An 18957-nucleotide genomic window follows, 5' to 3' on the forward strand; every position below is an offset into this window, starting at 1 on the left:
GCGTAGGAATTTGTCGAAATGGATCCACCGGTGAGGGAGCCCCTAAAAACAAAACAAAAAAATGTGAGGCAGATCTATTTATAGAAAAATAGTCAAATAAAAAAATAAATACAAACATGACATTTTTAAGACATTTTGTTTACACTTTATTTGGTAACACTTTATTTCACAGTGCCCTTGTTACATGTAGTTACTGTAGTAATAACTATAAATTATGCATAATTACATGTTACTAACCCTAAACCAAACCCCAATCCTAAGCCTAACCCTATAGTAAGTACATGTAGTTAATTATTTTTACGCAGTACTTAAATGTATAATTACATCGTAACACGGACACCTTAAAATAAAGTGTGTGACGTAGTTACATTATAGCCTTTACTCATTTTAAGTACAGAGTAATATTACAGTAATGAACTATATGTAGCCTACTTATAGAGTTACGGTTAGTGTAGTAAAAAGATATAGTAGGCTAATGTGTAACTATGACACCTTAAAATAAAATGTTACCAATATTTTTGTTACAGAAACGAATTTTCAATTCAATTTGTATTTTTTCAGTATTTGTAATTTTCATAATAAATATGACAGTGGTAAGGGAAAAAAATATAAGATAATCGAACATATGCATAAATCCTTTTTATTTTACTATTTAAAAAAAAAAGGATGTAAAAAAATCACGTGTGTGTGTGTGTGTGTGTGTTGTCAAAATCGATTAATCATGATCACATGTAACATATATTGTCTCTATATCATGTAAACACAAACTCTTTTCTTACATGCGATATATCATGATTAATCGATTTGGCACCACTATATTAAAAAAAAAACGAAATATATATATATATTCGTTTTTTTTTTTTTTTTATAATCCACTTTGGCTAATTGAATATGACTGCTCTGTTATCTGCAAAGAATTGGGAATCTAGGGGAAGCCCACTGAAAGAGAGATACGGATCACTCTATCTCCCGTTGGTCACTGTCACTGTCAGTGATCCTCATATGTTACAGTCATGTCCTAACAGATCATGTGCTATCAGGTGATGGGAGAACCCCAGGTTTGGACACAGGTGCTCCTCTGGCTTGGCTGGAAACTACCTGATTTTTTTAAGATGAAAAATTGAGTTTCCCATCATTAAAGATCGAACAGCACTCACTGGCATCGGTGTGTAGTTTTTGGCCATTTGAAGGTTCACTCAAATGTACTGTGGTTGCCAAAGGATGTTTTTGTGAAATAAAACAGCAGTGTCTTTGACAAAAAATAGCGCTATTGATTGATTTAGTGTTATAAGGAAGGAAAGTTCTTGAAAATCAAGTGAAACATTTTGCCGGTGGGGATCGTTTTGTGTAAGAGTTTCCTGGAATATGTTCAGTGTAGCCAGTAGGTCACACACACACACACACACACACACACACACACACACACACTGCTTTATTTAGCAGCGTGGCCTTTCAGATATGCAGAGCGGATCAATTTATTTTGCATGCAAAACATGATCAATTCGTTCTGACCTCAGTAAAAAGAAAGGGGATTTTCTGTCCTCCTTATTCAAGTACAAATGACACTCGAGCATTTATTATGACACTCAGTATCATGAGAAGCTGTGAAAAAGATCCTTCTAGCTGGTTCACATGTAATGAAACTTTTGAGAAAATGAATGTGTTAAGGTAAGGAGATTTTTTATTTAATCAGTATATTAAACTTGATTGAGAGAGATTGAAATGTATAGTATTTTGGATTATTATTTTAATTATTAATACAAATTTGTTTATTTTAATTTTAAATAATCGGTATAATAAACTTATTATATTGAAATATATGATTTTGGATCATTATTTTGTATTAATACAAATGTATTTGTTTTTATTTTAAATAATCAATCAAATGTAGTAGTTGAGTAATAGAAATTGAAATGTATTTGGTCATTTATTAACAATTAACAATATTAACAATATTACTATTAACAATAAAAATGTATTTATTTTAATTTTAAACGATCAGTGTAATCAATTGATTAAGAGAAATTTTAATATTTATTATTATTACAAATGTACTTGTTTTTTTTTAAATAATCAGTTGATTAATAGATATTGAAATGAATATAATTTTTTATCATAAATAATGTATTTTAATAATAATAATGTGTTTATTTTATTTTAAATAACCAGTATGATTAACTCAAGGGATATTGGAATATTAGCAATTATTATTATTATTCATTATAATTATTATTACTGTAATAATACTGTGTTTATTTTAGTTTAAATAATCGGTATAATTAACTTAACAGATATTGAAATATTAGAATTTATTATAATATTATTATATATGCGTATAACATTAAAATAAACATGTATTCATATTTTCCTTTAATATTCATAATGGTAGTATCTGACATCTGCATTTGAAGGGTATTGCTTATTATTATGTATTATTTTCAGAGGGCTTTTCACCAAAAGCTGGTCATCTGATACTCGGTTAGATGGAAAAACTGCTATAGTGACTGGAGCAAACACCGGGATTGGGAAAGAAACGGCGAAGGACCTGGCGAAGCGGGGTGGGTACTGTGTCCAAAAACACATCGAGCCTTCCTTTCATATTAGAGGCACAGATTATATATATTAGATCTGACTGCATAGCCATTTGATCTGATATTTAGGCCTATCCAAGAATATGTTTTCCCTGAAATTGCTCAAAAGAATGTACGAGTTTTTCAAATAATGGAACAAAGCGTGTGATTAATCCCGAGGCGCGCGGGTGATCCTGGCCTGCAGAGACATGGGGAAGGCCGAGCAAGCCGCCAGTGACATCAGCAGAGACGTGGACAACGCCATCGTGCTGGTTCGGAAACTGGACCTGGCCGACACTAAATCCATCTGTGATTTTGCTGAACTGATTTACAACAGTGAGTTATGGTCGAAGAACAGTTTTCAAAAAAATATAAACATAATTGAAATATGCAATGCATCATATTTAACTCTTAAAATCTTTCTTCTATTTTATTTTAGCTGAAAAGTCTCTTCATTTGCTGATTAATAACGCTGGAGTGGCAATCTGCCCATATTCCACAACAGCAGACGGCTTTGAGACACAGTTTGGAGTCAATCATTTAGGTATGATGAAGTGCACTAGTCATTCTCATTCTTTCAAACAATATCAAAGAATCCTTATTTGTTGTTGAGCAGCTATAGAGTTTGTTCACACTTGACATGTGATGTATGACTCCTTTTCTTCTTCAGGACATTTCTTTCTCACGTTCCTCCTAATGGATCTGTTGAAGCATTCAGCTCCTTCTAGAGTGATTAATGTCTCCTCGTTGGTTCACCCCATGGGAAAGATCCACTTTGAGGACCTGAACGGTGAGAAAGGCTATCATCCCGTGAAGGCCTACGTACAGAGCAAACTGGCCAACGTACTTTTCACACGAGAGCTGGCCATGAGAGTGGAAGGTAAGAGCCAGCATGTGATCGTCATGTTATATAAATGCTATATAAATGCAGTCCTTCATGCATAAAACATAAAGGGAGATCCAAAAATCTGGAGGGGAAAAATAGGAAACCACCTTTAAAGGGGCAGTTCACAGAGAAGAACGTTTACGTAGAAAGTTTTAAAGGAGCAGTAAGCGATATCTGTTAATCTTGGTTGAACACTGTTGATATTTGATATCAACCCAAACAAACACACCCCTCCCTTAATTGCTCCGCCCCCAAAATGCACAAACACGCAATGCAATAGATGTTAGCAAAAACGGAGCAAAATAAAGCTTTAGGAACATGACGAACGAATGACAAGGAAGGACAAAAAATGAACATACAGTACACAAATATACACAACAAAAGAGTTAGTCGCCAGTAGCACACACTCAAAACTAGCTCTGCAACTTACGATTATTTTAATTATCGATTAATCTGTCGATTATTTGTCCGATTAATTGGATGAAACTATACATTACACACAAAAAAATCCATTATTTTAAACAATGTTATTCGACATCCTGCCCAATGCTGTCCTCCAAACAATTTGTAATATAAACCCTATGAAAACAAATATAGTGAATGTATCTAAGTAGGCTATGCTGTGCATTATAAGCAAAAAAGACATTACATTAAAGCAAACATTAAATTCTAAACCGAAAAACAACTGAGTGGTAACTAGTTTAAAGCAGAAATAAATAAAACGACTAAATGTGGTTAAATGTGACGGTCTAGCCTAGAATTAGCAACCCATATTATGCGTTGCTAATTCATCAGTATGCTATCCTAACATGACTGTCCCATGTTTAACCCACAAACATTCTTTATCGAGGCAATAAGAGAGTTCTTGCAGTTTTCATTCTTCTAACTGAAGCTCATGTAGAGTGATGTTTCTGTGGCAGCGATGGGAGTGAGTGTTTATGCTGTGGATCCCGGCCTAGTGAAGACAGAGATCGTCAGGCATCTGAAGAAGACTCTGCAGGTCTTTGTGAAGACGTTTGGCTTCCTGATAAAAACCCCTGCAGAAGGCGCATATACCATTCTGTACTGTGCCGTTACTCCCGACCTGCCCACTGGAACCTACTACAGGTTTGTCAGTAGTACTAGAATACAGTATAGCTGATGCTAGCTGTTGCACTCATGAAATAATAACCTCAATGATCATCTTTCCCATAAGCAAGCGCTATTGTTCACAACATGGTTTTTATTTTTATTTTGTGTTAGGAATGCTACATTTGGCTACATTTGGCAGTAATCAAATGAACTGCTCTAAGTTTCCTCACGCTACTGTTTAGTAAAATATTTTGTCTCATGATCTCTCACAGTAACTGTGCCGTGGCCCCGTGCTCCAGGGCTGCCGATGACATCAACACTGCGAGCAGACTGTGGGCTGTCAGCTGCAACCTGCTGGGGATCCGTTGGAAATGAGAAGATATGACTTCCACCTCAGCCTTATTTCATACCAATGAAGTTATGACAACCCAGTGTCAACAGCAGCCCAGTTGAGCCCTCTCTGTATTCATGTGTTATACTAATTTAGTGATCTTTTGGATGTTATTAATTCAGAAAAACATAGCATAGGATGCTGGTTTCTGGTTTGCTGGTTCCCAGCATGGGAAGCAGGAATGCTAATGGACCAGATACACCAGCTCAGATTTGCTTGAGAATAGCATGACTATGCTGGTCCACCAGCTAGACCAAAAAGTTGCCCCGTGTATCATCACCTTTAGACTAGTAGTCTTAAAAGTCAATCATCTAACTGTATTTCTTCAAGACTGGTCCTACATTTTTTTAAGTCAGTTACATAAAAAGGTAGATTTGTCTAGTTTGAATTTGATAAGTAAGACTGATTACCTCTTATATGCTAGTTGGCCAAACTAGATGCAGTCTTAGCCTAATATAGTGGCTAAGTGGCGCCAGCACTATTCCAGCTCAATCCAACATAAACCAACTTGGACCAACATGGAATTCATGCTGGTTTATGCTGGAGTTTTCAGCAAGGTATGTGATTATTGAAACATGCTGTAAGTTTCTTATTAAAAGCAGCTAATGTCATTTGACATTAGACAAACAGCCATAGGTATGCATTGTAGACACAGTAGAAAAATAAACGAAAGCTAAATAATACTGTGTAAATTGGATATAAATGTCTTGGGATGGAGTAGGCTACTAAAGTGGATAGAAAATGTTAAGTACGCAGAGGTGGACAGTAACAAAGAACATTAACTTGAGTACTGTAGGCCTACTTAAGTACACTTTTTGAGTATCTGTACTTTACTTGAGTATTATTTTGTCTGGAAACTTTTTACTTTAACTTCACTACATTTGAAAGACAAATACCGTACTTTTTACTCCACTACATTTCTGTCAAGGTCCTTGCGTTGAAAGTTGTAACGTCAGTCAGGGGATGATTTTGGTTGCAGGGGTTGCATTTTGGTTGGAAATGAAAGTCGGGTTGGCGTCAGAACCCAACATCATTGGTTGTTATTGAGAGCACTTATTCAATCTCACATTTAATCCCACTACTGAACTGTGTTCCAGAAATAAATGTTAATATTGATATGAGGGTAGGTAGGCAGGCATAGATTCAGAGGCATAAGGTAGGCCTACTGTAAGTATTGCCTAGAACAATGCAACAATAATAAAACAATGCATACTTTTTTTACTTCTGACACTTAAGTACTTTTAAAAACGAGTACTTCTGTAGTTTTACTTAAGTAAAAATCGGTCTTTAGAACTTTTACTTGTAACGGGGTAGGCAAATATTTGACCAGTAGTATCTGTACTTTCACTCAAGTAGGCCTAAGGAAGTTGTGTAGTAAGGATAGTAAGGATTATTAGTAAGGATAGTAGTAGGTGCAAACGAGAGCAGACAGATAGAAAACAAAAGATACAAAAATGTTCATGTTCATTTAACGATTTACCATCACTAATAAAGTATCTTAAATTGCTTCTTTGAACGTAGCCTACAGTAAATGTTCAGTGTGTTGTGAATAGTTCGTGAGGAACATCAGGGTGACACAACAAGGACATCTAGTGGACACACATGGTCACTGCTTTTGCACAACTTAGCTAATTTTGAAGTGGGTGACGTAATTGTATTGTATGTTCTGGTGACGTGTAGCAGAATGTCCAACCTTGCAAAAAAAAAAAAAAAAAAAGATTCAATTCAACAAAGCTGAGTTCAAGGCCATCACAGCGAGAGCATTCCTGCGAGCGGTGGGAGCTGAACGGTCTTCATATTGATCTCAGTCGCGTTTCATTGGCCAGAGGACAGAGCTCTGGACGGGAGGGGCTTGGATTCGGACCGCATAGTAATATATCTCATTCATAAATTACACAGGACGGTAGAGTAGTAGAGCACTACTGTCTGCTGAGGGGAACCAGACAATATTGGAACAATGCACTCAATAAGGTAAGCAATGCGGAGTCTGAAAAACTTTATTGATACACATTTTCTTTTCGACAAAGTGTTCATAACTGGGTAAATGGAACTTAACACTGTTCTTAAACAGTATTTTTAAACAATGTAATTATTGAAATGCCAATTACCATGCCTGTACTGGATTATACCAGCTGATTTTATTTAAACATATGAGAATAGGGCTAGTTGTCACACGAGAAAGTTGTCATAAGGGCTGTGTCTCAGTCAGCAACTGAGATTTGAGTAATAAATGCAGTTACTTAAATGTGTTTTAAAAGCGAGTTTGTTGTTGGTTTCAAACAACTTCAAACTTTAAATTGAGTTCAATTTTAAGAGTATTAAGTACAATATTTATAGGTCAAAACAATGGTCTGATATTTCAGAAAGTAAGCATTTTAACTTTTTAACTGCCTTAAATTACAATCGACATGGATGTTTAAGTCATTAGCCTATTGCATTATGACTTTAAAAAATGAGTTAAATCTTGTATAACATAAAAAAGTTTACAATTGCTAAGTTAAAACAATGTAAAAAAAAAAGAAAGATATGTTGTCAAATCATATACGTTTTTACAGTGTGCATTTACTTAATTCCTGAGTAATAACAATGATACAACAAAATACACTGGAGTGACAACTAGCCCCGCTCTTACCTACTACTTCACTTTAGCTATTCACTATGATATATAAACATTTGCTCTAATCAATTCCAGAAATTTCTTCTGTGGTCAGTGGAGCTCTTCTGTACGTCTTGATAATAAAACAGTCATAATCACAGGAGCTAATACAGGCATAGGCAAAGAGACGGCGAGAGACCTTGCCAGAAGAGGTAAGGAACTAACAGACCTCATTTTAGTTTTCAGGACATACGTCTCAACTCAATCTTGACCTTAAAAGGAAAACCTTAGAAATGCTCTGAATGATTTGATTTGTTCTGTTCGAAGCACATGCTGTGAACGGCATCGACTGCCAACCTGTTACGGGACAAAACCATGCCATGTGTGATGCCACTCTAATTAGAAGTGGGGTACGGGGAGGTTATCACCCTGTATTTGCACCTTTTCACTGTATTCACACTGGATTCTTAGTTCTCTTTAAAATATTGCATAAAATCAGCATGATCTGTGACTATAATAACAACTGCAAGGACAAATCGTGTCCTAATGTCAAATGTGATACAATTAAAACAGCAAATACTTCATCTTATAATAAATGACAGGCTCTTGGAAGCTTTGAATGCATGCTGATAAATAAACATCAGGATTACAATACTATCTGCCAAAGAGATGTAAAACTGTACACTTTCCCACATGGACCCGCTGAATTCCAACAAAGAAACTCTGACGCTTGCCAGCCAAATTGCTCTGAATAGTATAATAGGCGTTCTGCACAGTAATTACCAGGCAAACAGCTATTGTGTTAGTTCATCAGCCTCACATCCCAGTTTAACACCAAATGAATTATTATGCAAGGACATTTCACTGCAAGGACGTTTGCTGGAATATACAAACAGAATGATTTCAGATCCATGAAGGATAGCTACTCGGCTTTGTGGCTTTTTGCACATTTCCACCAGCTTCTTTATGATGTCCTCAGGGGCTCGAGTCATCATGGCCTGTCGAGACCTGGAAAAAGCAGAGTCCGCCAGAGGAGAATTAATGGAGGATTCTGGAAACCAAAACATTGTGGTGAAAAAACTTGATTTATCAGATACCAAATCCATCAGAGCATTTGCAGAACTCATAAACAAGGGTGTGTAAGACATCTGACTATTACTTTAAATGCATTGTTATGTGTGTATTTCCTTGGAGTAAGTGACATACATATAATTATTGTGTTCATATTAAGATTACACATTTATATGAATAGTATGAATATAGTATAATATAATATTTATGCAATTTGCTAATGGGTCTTTATTCATATTTTTGAATTTTAGAGGAGAAGCAAGTTAACATCCTGATCAACAATGCTGGAATCATGATGTGCCCATATTCAAAAACGGCAGATGGCTTCGAGATGCAGTTTGGTGTAAACCATTTAGGTAAAGACTTTGTTATGTACATGCATACACTCTCCACATAGTACAGTGTTATTGTCACAGATTGATGTGAAATAAAGAGATGGATTTAAGCCCAGCAGTGCAGATTGAATAAGACATTTCGAAGATAATAAAATACTCTCACAAATATTTCTCACAAATAAATTATGAACCGGAACAGAACAACAATCAAACACATGGATGTGAACGGTCCAAGAACTGAACAAAACAGAGTTTAAATAGACCAAGTTAATCAAACATCCTGAAGCCAAGGAGACAAACCAAGAACAGGGACAAGGAAACAGAAAACAGAGCAAAACAACTCACTGTAAAACAAACAGATAGAACTTCCTTTGCTTCCAATAATAAGGTGTACCGTATACAATATCTTTCAAACGTTTTTTTGTTTGTTTTTGATTAAAACTACAGTAAAAACAGTAATATTGTGAAATATTACTACATTTTAAGGTGACTGTTTTCTATCTTAACATATTTAAAAATGTCATTTATTCCTGTGATCAAAGTTGAAATTTCAGCATCATTACTCCATTCTTTAATGTCACATGATCCTTAATAAATCTTTCTAATAGGCTGATTTGCTGCTCGAGAGACATTATGTTTCTCAAACAAAACAGTTGTGCTGCTTAATATTTTTGTGGAAACCGTGCTACATATTTACCCCCAGGATTTTTTGATAAATAGAAAGTTCACAAGAACACAATATTTTGTCCGTAAATGTCTGTATTTTGAAATTTAAGCCGAGGCAATTTTACAAATATCTGCAGCAATTCCAAATAATTATCAACACGTGTTTTGTAGATGTAAAAACTCATTGTGACTCTTGTGACTAGTAAAATTAGATTTCCTGTATCTAATGCATAATGTTACTCTTTCTGACCAGTAAACCAAGTAATTTAGTCAATAAAAGCGACTTCTTTTAAATTAAGCACAAATTGTGTTTGATTATAGACTACCCCTATGTAAAAGGCAACCTTGTTTCACAGAGGAAGTCTCAGACTTAATACTAGTGTGGAGTAGTGACCCTGTAAATTGACAGTGTGTGCTGTTTAGTCGTTTATCAGCCCAAGCTGGCTTCCTGTAGGAACCTAACAGTACACATCCTTTCCATATACATCCACTTCCATGCATTTATTGAGTAATAGACAAACAAGGCATCGACAGGACATGAGGGACAATGAAAGGTAAAACCCCTGACAATTTTTATCTTCTTCAAACTACCAACAGGTCATTTTCTGCTCACCTACCTTCTGCTGGACCTCCTCAAGAAATCAACCCCCTCCAGGATCATAAACGTGGCTTCTGTGGCCCATACGTGGGGCAGCATCCATCTGGATGACATAAACAGTGAGAAGGGTTACTCTCCGCGGAGGGCTTACGGCCAGAGCAAGCTAGCTAACATCCTCTGCACACGCTCCTTGGCTAAAAGACTGCAGGGTATGTGACCTTCATAGCAAGGCTATCAATGCTAGACTAAACATGATCCTTAAGGACACAATCTAAAGTCTTGTTTGTCTTCTCTATCCTGAACACTGCTTGATTTGGTATGCGAGACGCGAGTACAACAACTTGACATAAGGGTGTGAATATATCAAGCATACTGTTTTTCTTGTCATAGTCGCAATGTACATCATAAAAGCTTCTTCTTTTTTTTATCTAGATTTGGTTTTAAAAATGACAGTGTGAACGCTAAGCGAACCAGGACTAAATGTATAATTTGATTTTTCGGTTCAAAAGAAACAAGAGAACCAAACTACACTAAAGTCGACATAAAATGGCCTCTCGAACCAGGCAAAATGTAGGGTGGGACTTTATTTTGTCCATCCGGAATTGATTGGATAGTTGGATTGTTGTGGTTTGCTATTGGTCGATCTCAAGTGAGTGACAGGTTGTCCCGCCCTTTCGCCAGTAAACACGTCATCAGAAGAGAAGAAATGTCACTGCAAGAGTGAGAGAAATTTATCAGTGTAATCATCATCTTGGATATTTAAGTCATTTTAACTTAAATTACATTAAACTGACTTAGAAAAGTTTAATCGTGTATAACTTATTAAAAAAGTTGCAAACTTATTTTGATGAGTTAAAGCAGTGTTAAAACATGTTGTCATAACTTATTTATCATATCATTTTTTACAGTGACATTATGGGGATACATGAATTAAAACGAAATAAAGACATGCAGGGATAAATAATTTATAAATAAAATAAAAAAGTAAAAAGAATGATCAATTTTGATTTCATGGTGACTTTAACACAATCTCAGTCAAAACCAACAGACAGTGGCAGAGGAAGGCGCTCGGTCAGAACTGATCTCTATGTTTGTCTCTGAGTGCTTCCTTAAGGATGCAGGATTGTATGAAGCATGAGGAGAATGTCCTGTTCTCTGTGCTTATCACTGATTGTCATTCATGTGACAACTCAAACTCAAGATTTAATAACAGATGACCTGTGATCTGTTCAGAATAGCCAGACAGAGATCACAAAGCAGACACTCAGCTAGATTCATATGAGGTTCTTTACCAAAGAGGGGGAAATATCATATGAGGAAATACCAATTCTCACAGTAATTCTAGTAAAAATAAGTAATTCTCTATGTGCACTGTTGGAGATTTATACAGATTCTGAAGGGTTTTTCTGTTAAGACATGCAGTTTAACTATGAAGGGGGAGTAAATGTAGAGGAAATGACATTAACAATTTATAATATTGTTCCGTCATTAATGAATAACTACACAGGAACAATTGAGTAATGCAGAATTCAAAAGTGAAAAGCATAATTCTCCAGTAATTACTGAAGTCATTGTAAGCTTTGTCTTTTTTTTCTTCTACATTTTTGTAAGTTTTTGGATAGTAACTCCTTCCTATGGATTTTGTAATAATTAAGTCATACTAGTGGGTTACCATAATCTTAATTAATCATGAATTAATTATACATTATGCATTATTCACATTAATAAAATAAAAAAACTTGTAGTTATTTCCTATGACAATTTTTTTTAGTTATTGATTAGCTAATAGTGAACGACTGCATTAAGTCAATGTAAGTATAACTTTTATGTTAATATTTAAAGATGAACCCTTACTAGACTGAAGTAACTTGGGTTTACTTGATTATCCATACATCATTTCTAAGAAAAATCTTGTTAAATGTTAAATCATGGTTTCGAGGAACATGTTATGTACATCTCTCAATCATCATTGTTTTGCACTGAATTAGACTATTATGTTTTGCTCCCCACATCAGAATTTCTTGGACATATAAATATCAACTTTCCCTTCTCGAGTGTGAGCTCCATAGTCCATATTCTTCAATATGTAATTCAGTGTGAGCCATACAAGTCTGATGTTTTAGATTATGTTTGTATAGTTTCAATAAACTGGTCCATTTCAAAATAGATAGATAGATAAATAAATAAATTTGTAGTGAGTCAAAAATGTACAGCAGCAAGCAGTGTAGTCTGATTCATGAACGAACAACTCTTGTCATTTTAGTGAAACAAAAACAGGTTGTGAACAAAGTGTCGTGAAAAAATACAATGGTATCACCATGGTAGCTTATATGGTTTTCTAGATTAGGCGATGTACTGTGGCAATTATAATCACGTTTTTTTATTCAGATGGTTAGAGTATCATGAAAATGTCACTTTTAGGCCCGCATTGGTACATTTACGACAATGCTGTACCAAAAACGGAAAAGTCCCCTCTGTGCGTTTCTTTTTTGCGTACAGACTAGGCCTACAACGTTGTCAAAAAGATTCCCGTTCACGCGAGTAAAAACGCAAGTAGGTAGCGATGTCACTTTTTTTTTTTTTTTTTTATTATTTTATTATTGAATTTTAATAATAACAAAACAGTTTAGGTAGCGATGTCACTTTGTAAAGGTAAATTAACAGTAGGCTACGTTCAAATACGCATGCGCATGACGTCGTAATTTTTACAAATTTGCGTTTTTGTAGTTTACATGCAGGCAATACAGGTATCATTTTCAAGTATTCAAGGATTTAATCTAAGACTTCTTTCTATTAAAACAATTATGTTCATATAGCAGTACCAAAAAAGAAAACCCAACTGTAATCATTGGTTTAGTTGTTTTACGCAGGTGTGTGTAATCTGTGATTCTGTGAACTCTTATAATGAAATATGGTCATGTTCCCAGGCAGTGGTGTGACTGTGTACTCCCTCCACCCTGGAGTGGTGCAGTCAGAGCTGTTTAGGAACCTCAGCAAGCCTGTGCAGATCGCAGTCAAAGTCTTCAGCCCCTTCACCAAGACCACTATTCAGGGGGCGCAGACCACCATCTACTGCGCTGTGGAGCCGGAGCTGGACAATGAGAGTGGAGGATATTACAGGTACGAGTATTATAAAAAATAAACTGCACATTAGAATTCTTACTCCTATTTATTTTCTCATCCCAATATGCACACCATATTAATTTGCATTAGGAGGTTTGTAAGATAATAAAATGTGTTTAGGTTAAACATGCAATATATTATTCTATAGCATTAATGATCACTAAACCTGAGGATCTTTGTTTCCAGTGACTGTGCCCCAGCACTGTGTTCAAGAGAAGCTTCAGATGATGAAATGGCTCAGAAACTCTGGGAACTCAGCTGTCAGATGCTCAGCATTACATGGGACTGATCAAGCGCTACTCTCAGTGACACTCTTACACGAGCGGAAATGAAAGCTTTTGTACTAATGTCATAGATAATGGAAACTGTAGTATTCATACAATGCATGACTGAATCAGCACTGTTTTATATGTACATTGTAAACTCTTTTTTTATTGCCCTTGGCTGTGCTGTTGTAATTTCAATAGACATGTTATGAATTTAAATGTATTTTGGTTTATTAAATCCTTTTATTTTATGAATTTGCATTTGGTTTTGTTTGTTTGTTTGTTTGTTTTGCTGATGAGTTAATTACTTTGCGACCGTTAAAAAAGCATGTTTTATATAGTATGAGTGAATGTAATCTGGATTTACTACATTCATCATATTGTCATTATCATGTCATTATCAGCGTCAGTTAAGTCGCTTCACTGCCATTCATAAATCCTCTCCGTGGCCTCATGGGATAGTAAAGTATCCATCGTATGCACACTTCAGAATCTCACTGGAAGTAATGGGTCATCCGGGTACTTTTTTCTTTATATTACTGTGTATTCGGACATAGGCTATACTTCTTTTGTCACATACTGTTTTTCACCTACTATATAGTAGGGAAGTATGCAATTTCGGATTCAGCCATAATATTTTTTAGCCTCCACCACCATGTCCTTTTAGGGGCTCCGTTGAACTCAAAAGGTTTGCGAGCGAACGCAAATGCTGCGTCCCAATTCGCATAGGCCCAATTCGTCCTAAATAGTAGGCCTATTCAAAATGAGAAATAGGCTGAATCTAAAATCTAGGCCTACTTGATTTTAATAATGTATTAGGAGATGTAAAAAAAAAAATCAATATCAACAGCAATGAAAATGTAAATTGTTTAGATAAACTGTTAGCAAATTCCAGGAACAATCCTCAGAGACAGACCGATGGCTAGAAGACAACAATGCTTATCCTCTCTGCAGTAATGATGATGTGGACAAGTCTCTGCGATCTAAACTCCAGTCGCTAGATGGCAGTGAGAACGTCATTGTGCGCAAGAGCTGTGAGCTAGTGCGCATGCGTCGCTCTTAGCGCTGCGTCAGTCTTTCCTCAGTTAAATCTACGTGGCGTAACGCTCAGCGGAATCAGTGTGTCACATCCAGCTGAACTACTGCTTTATCCTTTGATTTGTTAACACAGGTAAGTGTATTTTTGTCTACATTGCGTCTTTAGAAATCTATATTGGTTTTAAGTAAAGAATTTAGCTATAAAATAAGGTTATACAGAGTTATGTGTCTTTACTGAGGACGTGTCTGATATGATCGTTGAGTTTCAGGGTAAACACTGTTTCTGACCGATCACATACGATCAATTGATCAATTTCCTAATCGGAGTTTCAAAATACTTCACTTTTTTATGCGTATATTCTATTGTTGTTGTTTTTAAGATCAATTTTTAAATTTACAGCTGTTTTTATCCAGAGTAAAGTCCGCAGCATTCAGGCTAACTGTGCTAGCAAGTCAAACTGTTACATTAGTAACGTTAGTCAATTCGGATATTAAATAACTTGCTTGTAACGTTAGTTAGTTGACGTAGTTAAGGGATCAACAACTGGTTTCCTTTGAAAATATATTTTATTAACTAGGTTTTCAGCTCGTATGATTCATGTAACGTTAGCTACTTGGGTTTCGGGGTGGAGGATTCCGGGTTCATTTCATAAATTATGAATCGATAAAAAAAAAAAAAAAAATTCATACGTCGTGAAACTTGTATAACGAATGTTTATGTCGCAGTGCAGATGTGTGATTGTGATCTGCTTGTGCTTGCTCTGTCCTCTGATGACCACGTTAAGGTTTAGTCGTTCACAGATGTGAAGTTAATGCTCTGTCCTGTTTTCAGCATCGCTTCAGGATGGATCAGGTCATGCAGTTCGTGGAGCCCAGCAGGCAGTTCGTCAAGGACTCCATCAGACTCGTCAAAAGATGCACAAAGCCGGACAGAAAAGGCATGTCCAGTCCATTGTCTTTTAAAATTCAAAGATTTGATTAGCATTAAAAACAAACCTGGACAACTGATGCTAGAACTAATGTATTTAAAGGTCTTAGATGTAAAACATGAAGGCCTGGTTTTACAGAAATTGATTAGATTAGGCCGGAGTTAAATTAAGACCTTTTTATTTATTATGTGCCTTAGGAAAAAGACAAACTATGGCACTGATGTTGTTAAATGTCAGTGGTTAAAGTTCTTTGAGTTAAGACAGCTCAAATATGCATTTTAGTTGGGACTAGGCCTAAGCTTTGTCTGTGAAACCGGTCAAAAAAGTGAAGAGGGCTGTTTTAAGGGGAAAGCTATGAAAGTTTGTTTCTGCTACGGAATAATAATTATAAAAAGGTAATTACAATGTTAATTTGATAAATTTGCCTAAAGTAGATTTAATCTAAAGTATTCAATTCTGACCTTTTTCCTTATTTGGGAGTTTATATCTCACAATTTGGTCAAAGTCAGAATTTTGTTTATATATATATATATATATATATATATACATTCTGTGGCAGAATAAAAGACTTCCATAGAGTGAAAAAAGTCATGCTTGGAAATAAACTGCAAATTTTTATTTTACAAACCTGTTTATAGACCATTTGTTTTCAGAGATATTAAAATAACTTTGACTTAAGACTATAAACAATGTTTTATTTGTATTTATTGACAATATTTAACATGTACTTTATTTTAATTATGAAAAAAGCTTAATTTATTTTTTCCTCCTGCTGTTTAGAATTCCAAAAGATTGCCATGGCAACAGCAATTGGATTTGCCATCATGGGCTTCATTGGATTCTTTGTCAAACTCATCCACATCCCCATCAACAACATCATTGTGTAAGTAATCCACACAAAAAACACAATTACCAGTGTAATTCAGACTTTTATTGTGAAAAATAGTTGGTTACAAAAATCATTAACTACAGAGCATTAAAGATAATGTGCAAATTGCCTTTTGATCTGATGCTTTGTTACATTGAGCCTTTGATTGACTCCGTGATTAAAGCAGGATTGTTGTTTCTCTTGTTAACAGTGGTGGTTGAAGCAGCAGTGAAGTCAAACAGACCTGCGGCTGCCGGACACGATGGACTGAATGCAAACATTTGTATAAATCATGCTTTTTGTGCATGTTATCATTTATATTTGGCTGTGTTAATAAATCAAAGGTTACACTACTCATTGTCTTCATTAATAAAAAGTTATTGTCGGTGCTGAAAAAAGGCACTTTTTAAAGGCTTGGTGCTCCAGTGCTTTATTCACAGTCGTTTAATTCCCATGCTCCATAGAAGTGGCTTGTCGGTGATGACCGTCACAGGTTTTCTGCCTTTTTTGGGGTCGTGATCCTCGTAAGTGTTGGATGTGCTTACAAGCTGTCCAAAAGCCAATATCTGATTGTCTGAAAGGAGACAAAAGGTGATAAGTGTGTTATTATGCACATCCCAAATAGTCATGGTCCTCATGTATAAAAGGTGCAGAGAAGGGTGGGAAGTGGAGAGGATAAGAAAAAAAAATCTTTGTCTACAAGTGTCCACCAAAAGCTGTGAATGTACAAATCCGCCCACTGTGGTTTTAATTAAATCGGCCTCCCAAAACCCCTCGCCAAACCCGCCGGGGGTGCTTGTGAAAATGTTCTAATGAGTGAAGCGGGAGAAAACATGCCCTCGCGTAACCTGGTGGGAACGCCGCTGTTTTCTCAGTCTCTGGGTCTCATTCAGCTGAACTGCTCACTGGAAACCCCGAGCAGCAGCGGTGCTGTAATCTGGGTGCCAGACAGTTCAATGCCTCTCACTTCAATGGCCACAGCCATCCCGCAACAAAAGACTACATTTCTCTTGATCATTGAGCATTGCTATTTCTTTTTAGTGAGACCCAGGTGCTACTCACAAAGGAGTTATACCTGTTGGCTGGTGTAACCAAATTAAGATTTTCAGTAGTCCCTTAAAAACATCCGACACCCTTGACTAAAGTCATTTGAGGTCACTGAAGCGGAACAGAGTTTGTTATTGGGAGCACCAGACTGGTTAAGGCTGTGGTTTTGGTATTCGAGTTTTCATGAGAATCATATCTCAGCTTCTCTCGTTCATGCTGAATTCAGAAATGCAATGCATAATTGTATAATAACTATTCCTGCCATAAAAAAGATACAGTGAAAATAGTAAGAGTAGTATGCGGTTCTGAATTCAGCTTCATAGACCTTTATAGAAGTTAGTCTCTGCTGGTCCAAAAGTTAGATCATACTGACCCCCAGTGGCAAAACTGCATTGTTTTGTTTACATGAATATACAGTATTTACATTTTGATACAAAGGCTGTGTGTGTAAAGCAACCTCTTAAATAAATAAAAACTCTTTTCTTGCATGAAATTGTTCAACTTCACATTCGGACGCAGTTGATTCCATAGATTTGATAATTGATGACCATAGCTACTATAATAACAGATGCCACTTTAATTCTTCAGCAATGAGGCAATTTGGATTTTAGGCTCAACAAAATTGACAAAGAAATAGGATATAAGAAATAGCAATAATGGAGGTTTAAATTAAATGTTAAAGAATAAAAAGTATCTATTTTAGCCTTGGAATTGACACACACACACACACGCCTGGGTATACAAAAGAGGACATTACATAAAGACTAAGTTGTACCATAAAAAGAAAACTCAGACCCAGAATCTGTTAATTGCCTACGCCGGAGAAGACTTAATTCCACTGCACAGTAAATACGCATAAACAAACACATGAAAATTATATTTCCCCAAATATATTATCCGGTCGAAGCAAGAGAAAACGAAGTAAACAAGGCACTAGCTGACGATGAGCTGTTTTACTCCGAGGCAACTGAACAGACTTCAAAGTGTAAAGAAATATCACCGGACTTCAAAGGCAGCAGAAACAAGCAGAGACGACTGACTTTAGTCTGTCACAAGAGATGAACTATTTACAATGGGCTCCTCCAGTTAATCAAGCGTCACACTGATAATTAAGTCAATTTCAAACACACAATAGCTGGAGAGATCTAAACATCGATAACCTTGACTGAACCTTGCAATTAACTTCAACCCCCGGTTGCCGCTGTTTAACAGAGGCACATTTAGCGAGTAAAGGAGAATATTTTTCATCAAACGGTAAGACCTAAAGCGGTGTCTGGTGTCATCTTGCAGTTCATAATTTGACCAGTGGTGGCGACAAAGCACTTTGACACGGCCTCGCCTCTGCGTCCTTCATTTTCAGCAATACATCTAATGATGAAGACAGAGTCTTATATTAATGCATATGCCTTATATTATTTATTTTCTTTCACTTTTTTTTGTTTCACCAAATTTTCCAGAATCTTCAAAACATCAGTCTAAACATCTAAAAGGCATGATGCGAG

The 18957-nt window shown here is 35.9% G+C and overlaps 3 protein-coding genes across 5 annotated transcripts in view; 2 read left to right on the top strand and 1 right to left on the bottom strand.

Annotated features, from left to right (window-relative positions):
- The first annotated feature begins 1535 nt into the window (after positions 1 to 1535).
- LOC306992652 (uncharacterized protein) lies at positions 1536 to 13823 on the top strand. Its single transcript, XM_079601784.1, has 14 exons — positions 1536 to 1668; positions 2443 to 2558; positions 2751 to 2906; positions 3010 to 3114; positions 3241 to 3450; positions 4377 to 4563; positions 4800 to 4891; positions 6862 to 6889; positions 7611 to 7726; positions 8494 to 8649; positions 8837 to 8941; positions 10184 to 10393; positions 13112 to 13304; positions 13494 to 13823. Exons 1-14 carry the CDS (start codon positions 1580 to 1582, stop codon positions 13594 to 13596), a joined length of 1866 nt encoding a protein of 621 aa, XP_079457910.1. The 5' UTR covers positions 1536 to 1579; the 3' UTR covers positions 13597 to 13823.
- Positions 13824 to 14605: 782 nt separating this feature from the next.
- On the top strand, positions 14606 to 16427 carry sec61g (SEC61 translocon subunit gamma; the record flags this gene model as incomplete). The annotated part of the gene is made up of 3 exons (XM_079602640.1): positions 14606 to 14744; positions 15444 to 15549; positions 16321 to 16427. The coding sequence occupies exons 2-3, from the start codon at positions 15456 to 15458 to the stop codon at positions 16425 to 16427; spliced, it is 201 nt and encodes a 66-aa protein (XP_079458766.1). The 5' UTR covers positions 14606 to 14744; positions 15444 to 15455.
- A 23-nt stretch (positions 16428 to 16450) lies between these two features.
- Positions 16451 to 18957, bottom strand: part of tpk1 (thiamin pyrophosphokinase 1) — a 60967-nt gene continuing 58460 nt past the window's right edge. For 2 of the 3 annotated variants that reach the window (XM_079602634.1, XM_079602635.1), the window contains exon 9: positions 16452 to 16982. In XM_079602634.1, coding sequence (XP_079458760.1) covers positions 16843 to 16982 — 140 coding nt within the window. In that variant the 3' untranslated portion in view covers positions 16452 to 16842. Of the gene's footprint in view, positions 16983 to 18957 lie in introns of all 3 variants that reach the window. The other variant, XM_079602638.1, reaches the window with a different exon arrangement.

The sequence above is a fragment of the Phoxinus phoxinus genome (assembly GCF_949152265.1).
Source record: "Phoxinus phoxinus genome assembly, chromosome: 24".
Taxonomy (NCBI): domain Eukaryota; kingdom Metazoa; phylum Chordata; class Actinopteri; order Cypriniformes; family Leuciscidae; genus Phoxinus; species Phoxinus phoxinus.

Bases quoted from the DNA above. Each gene is read 5' to 3' on its own strand.
- LOC306992652 (XM_079601784.1), top strand. From the start codon at position 1,580: ATGACACTCAGTATCATGAGAAGCTGTGAAAAAGATCCTTCTAGCTGG. The intron at 8,650-8,836 runs GTGTGTAAGACA...TTTGAATTTTAG, and splicing joins TGCAGAACTCATAAACAAGG to AGGAGAAGCAAGTTAACATC. The intron at 13,305-13,493 runs GTACGAGTATTA...CTTTGTTTCCAG, and splicing joins GAGAGTGGAGGATATTACAG to TGACTGTGCCCCAGCACTGT.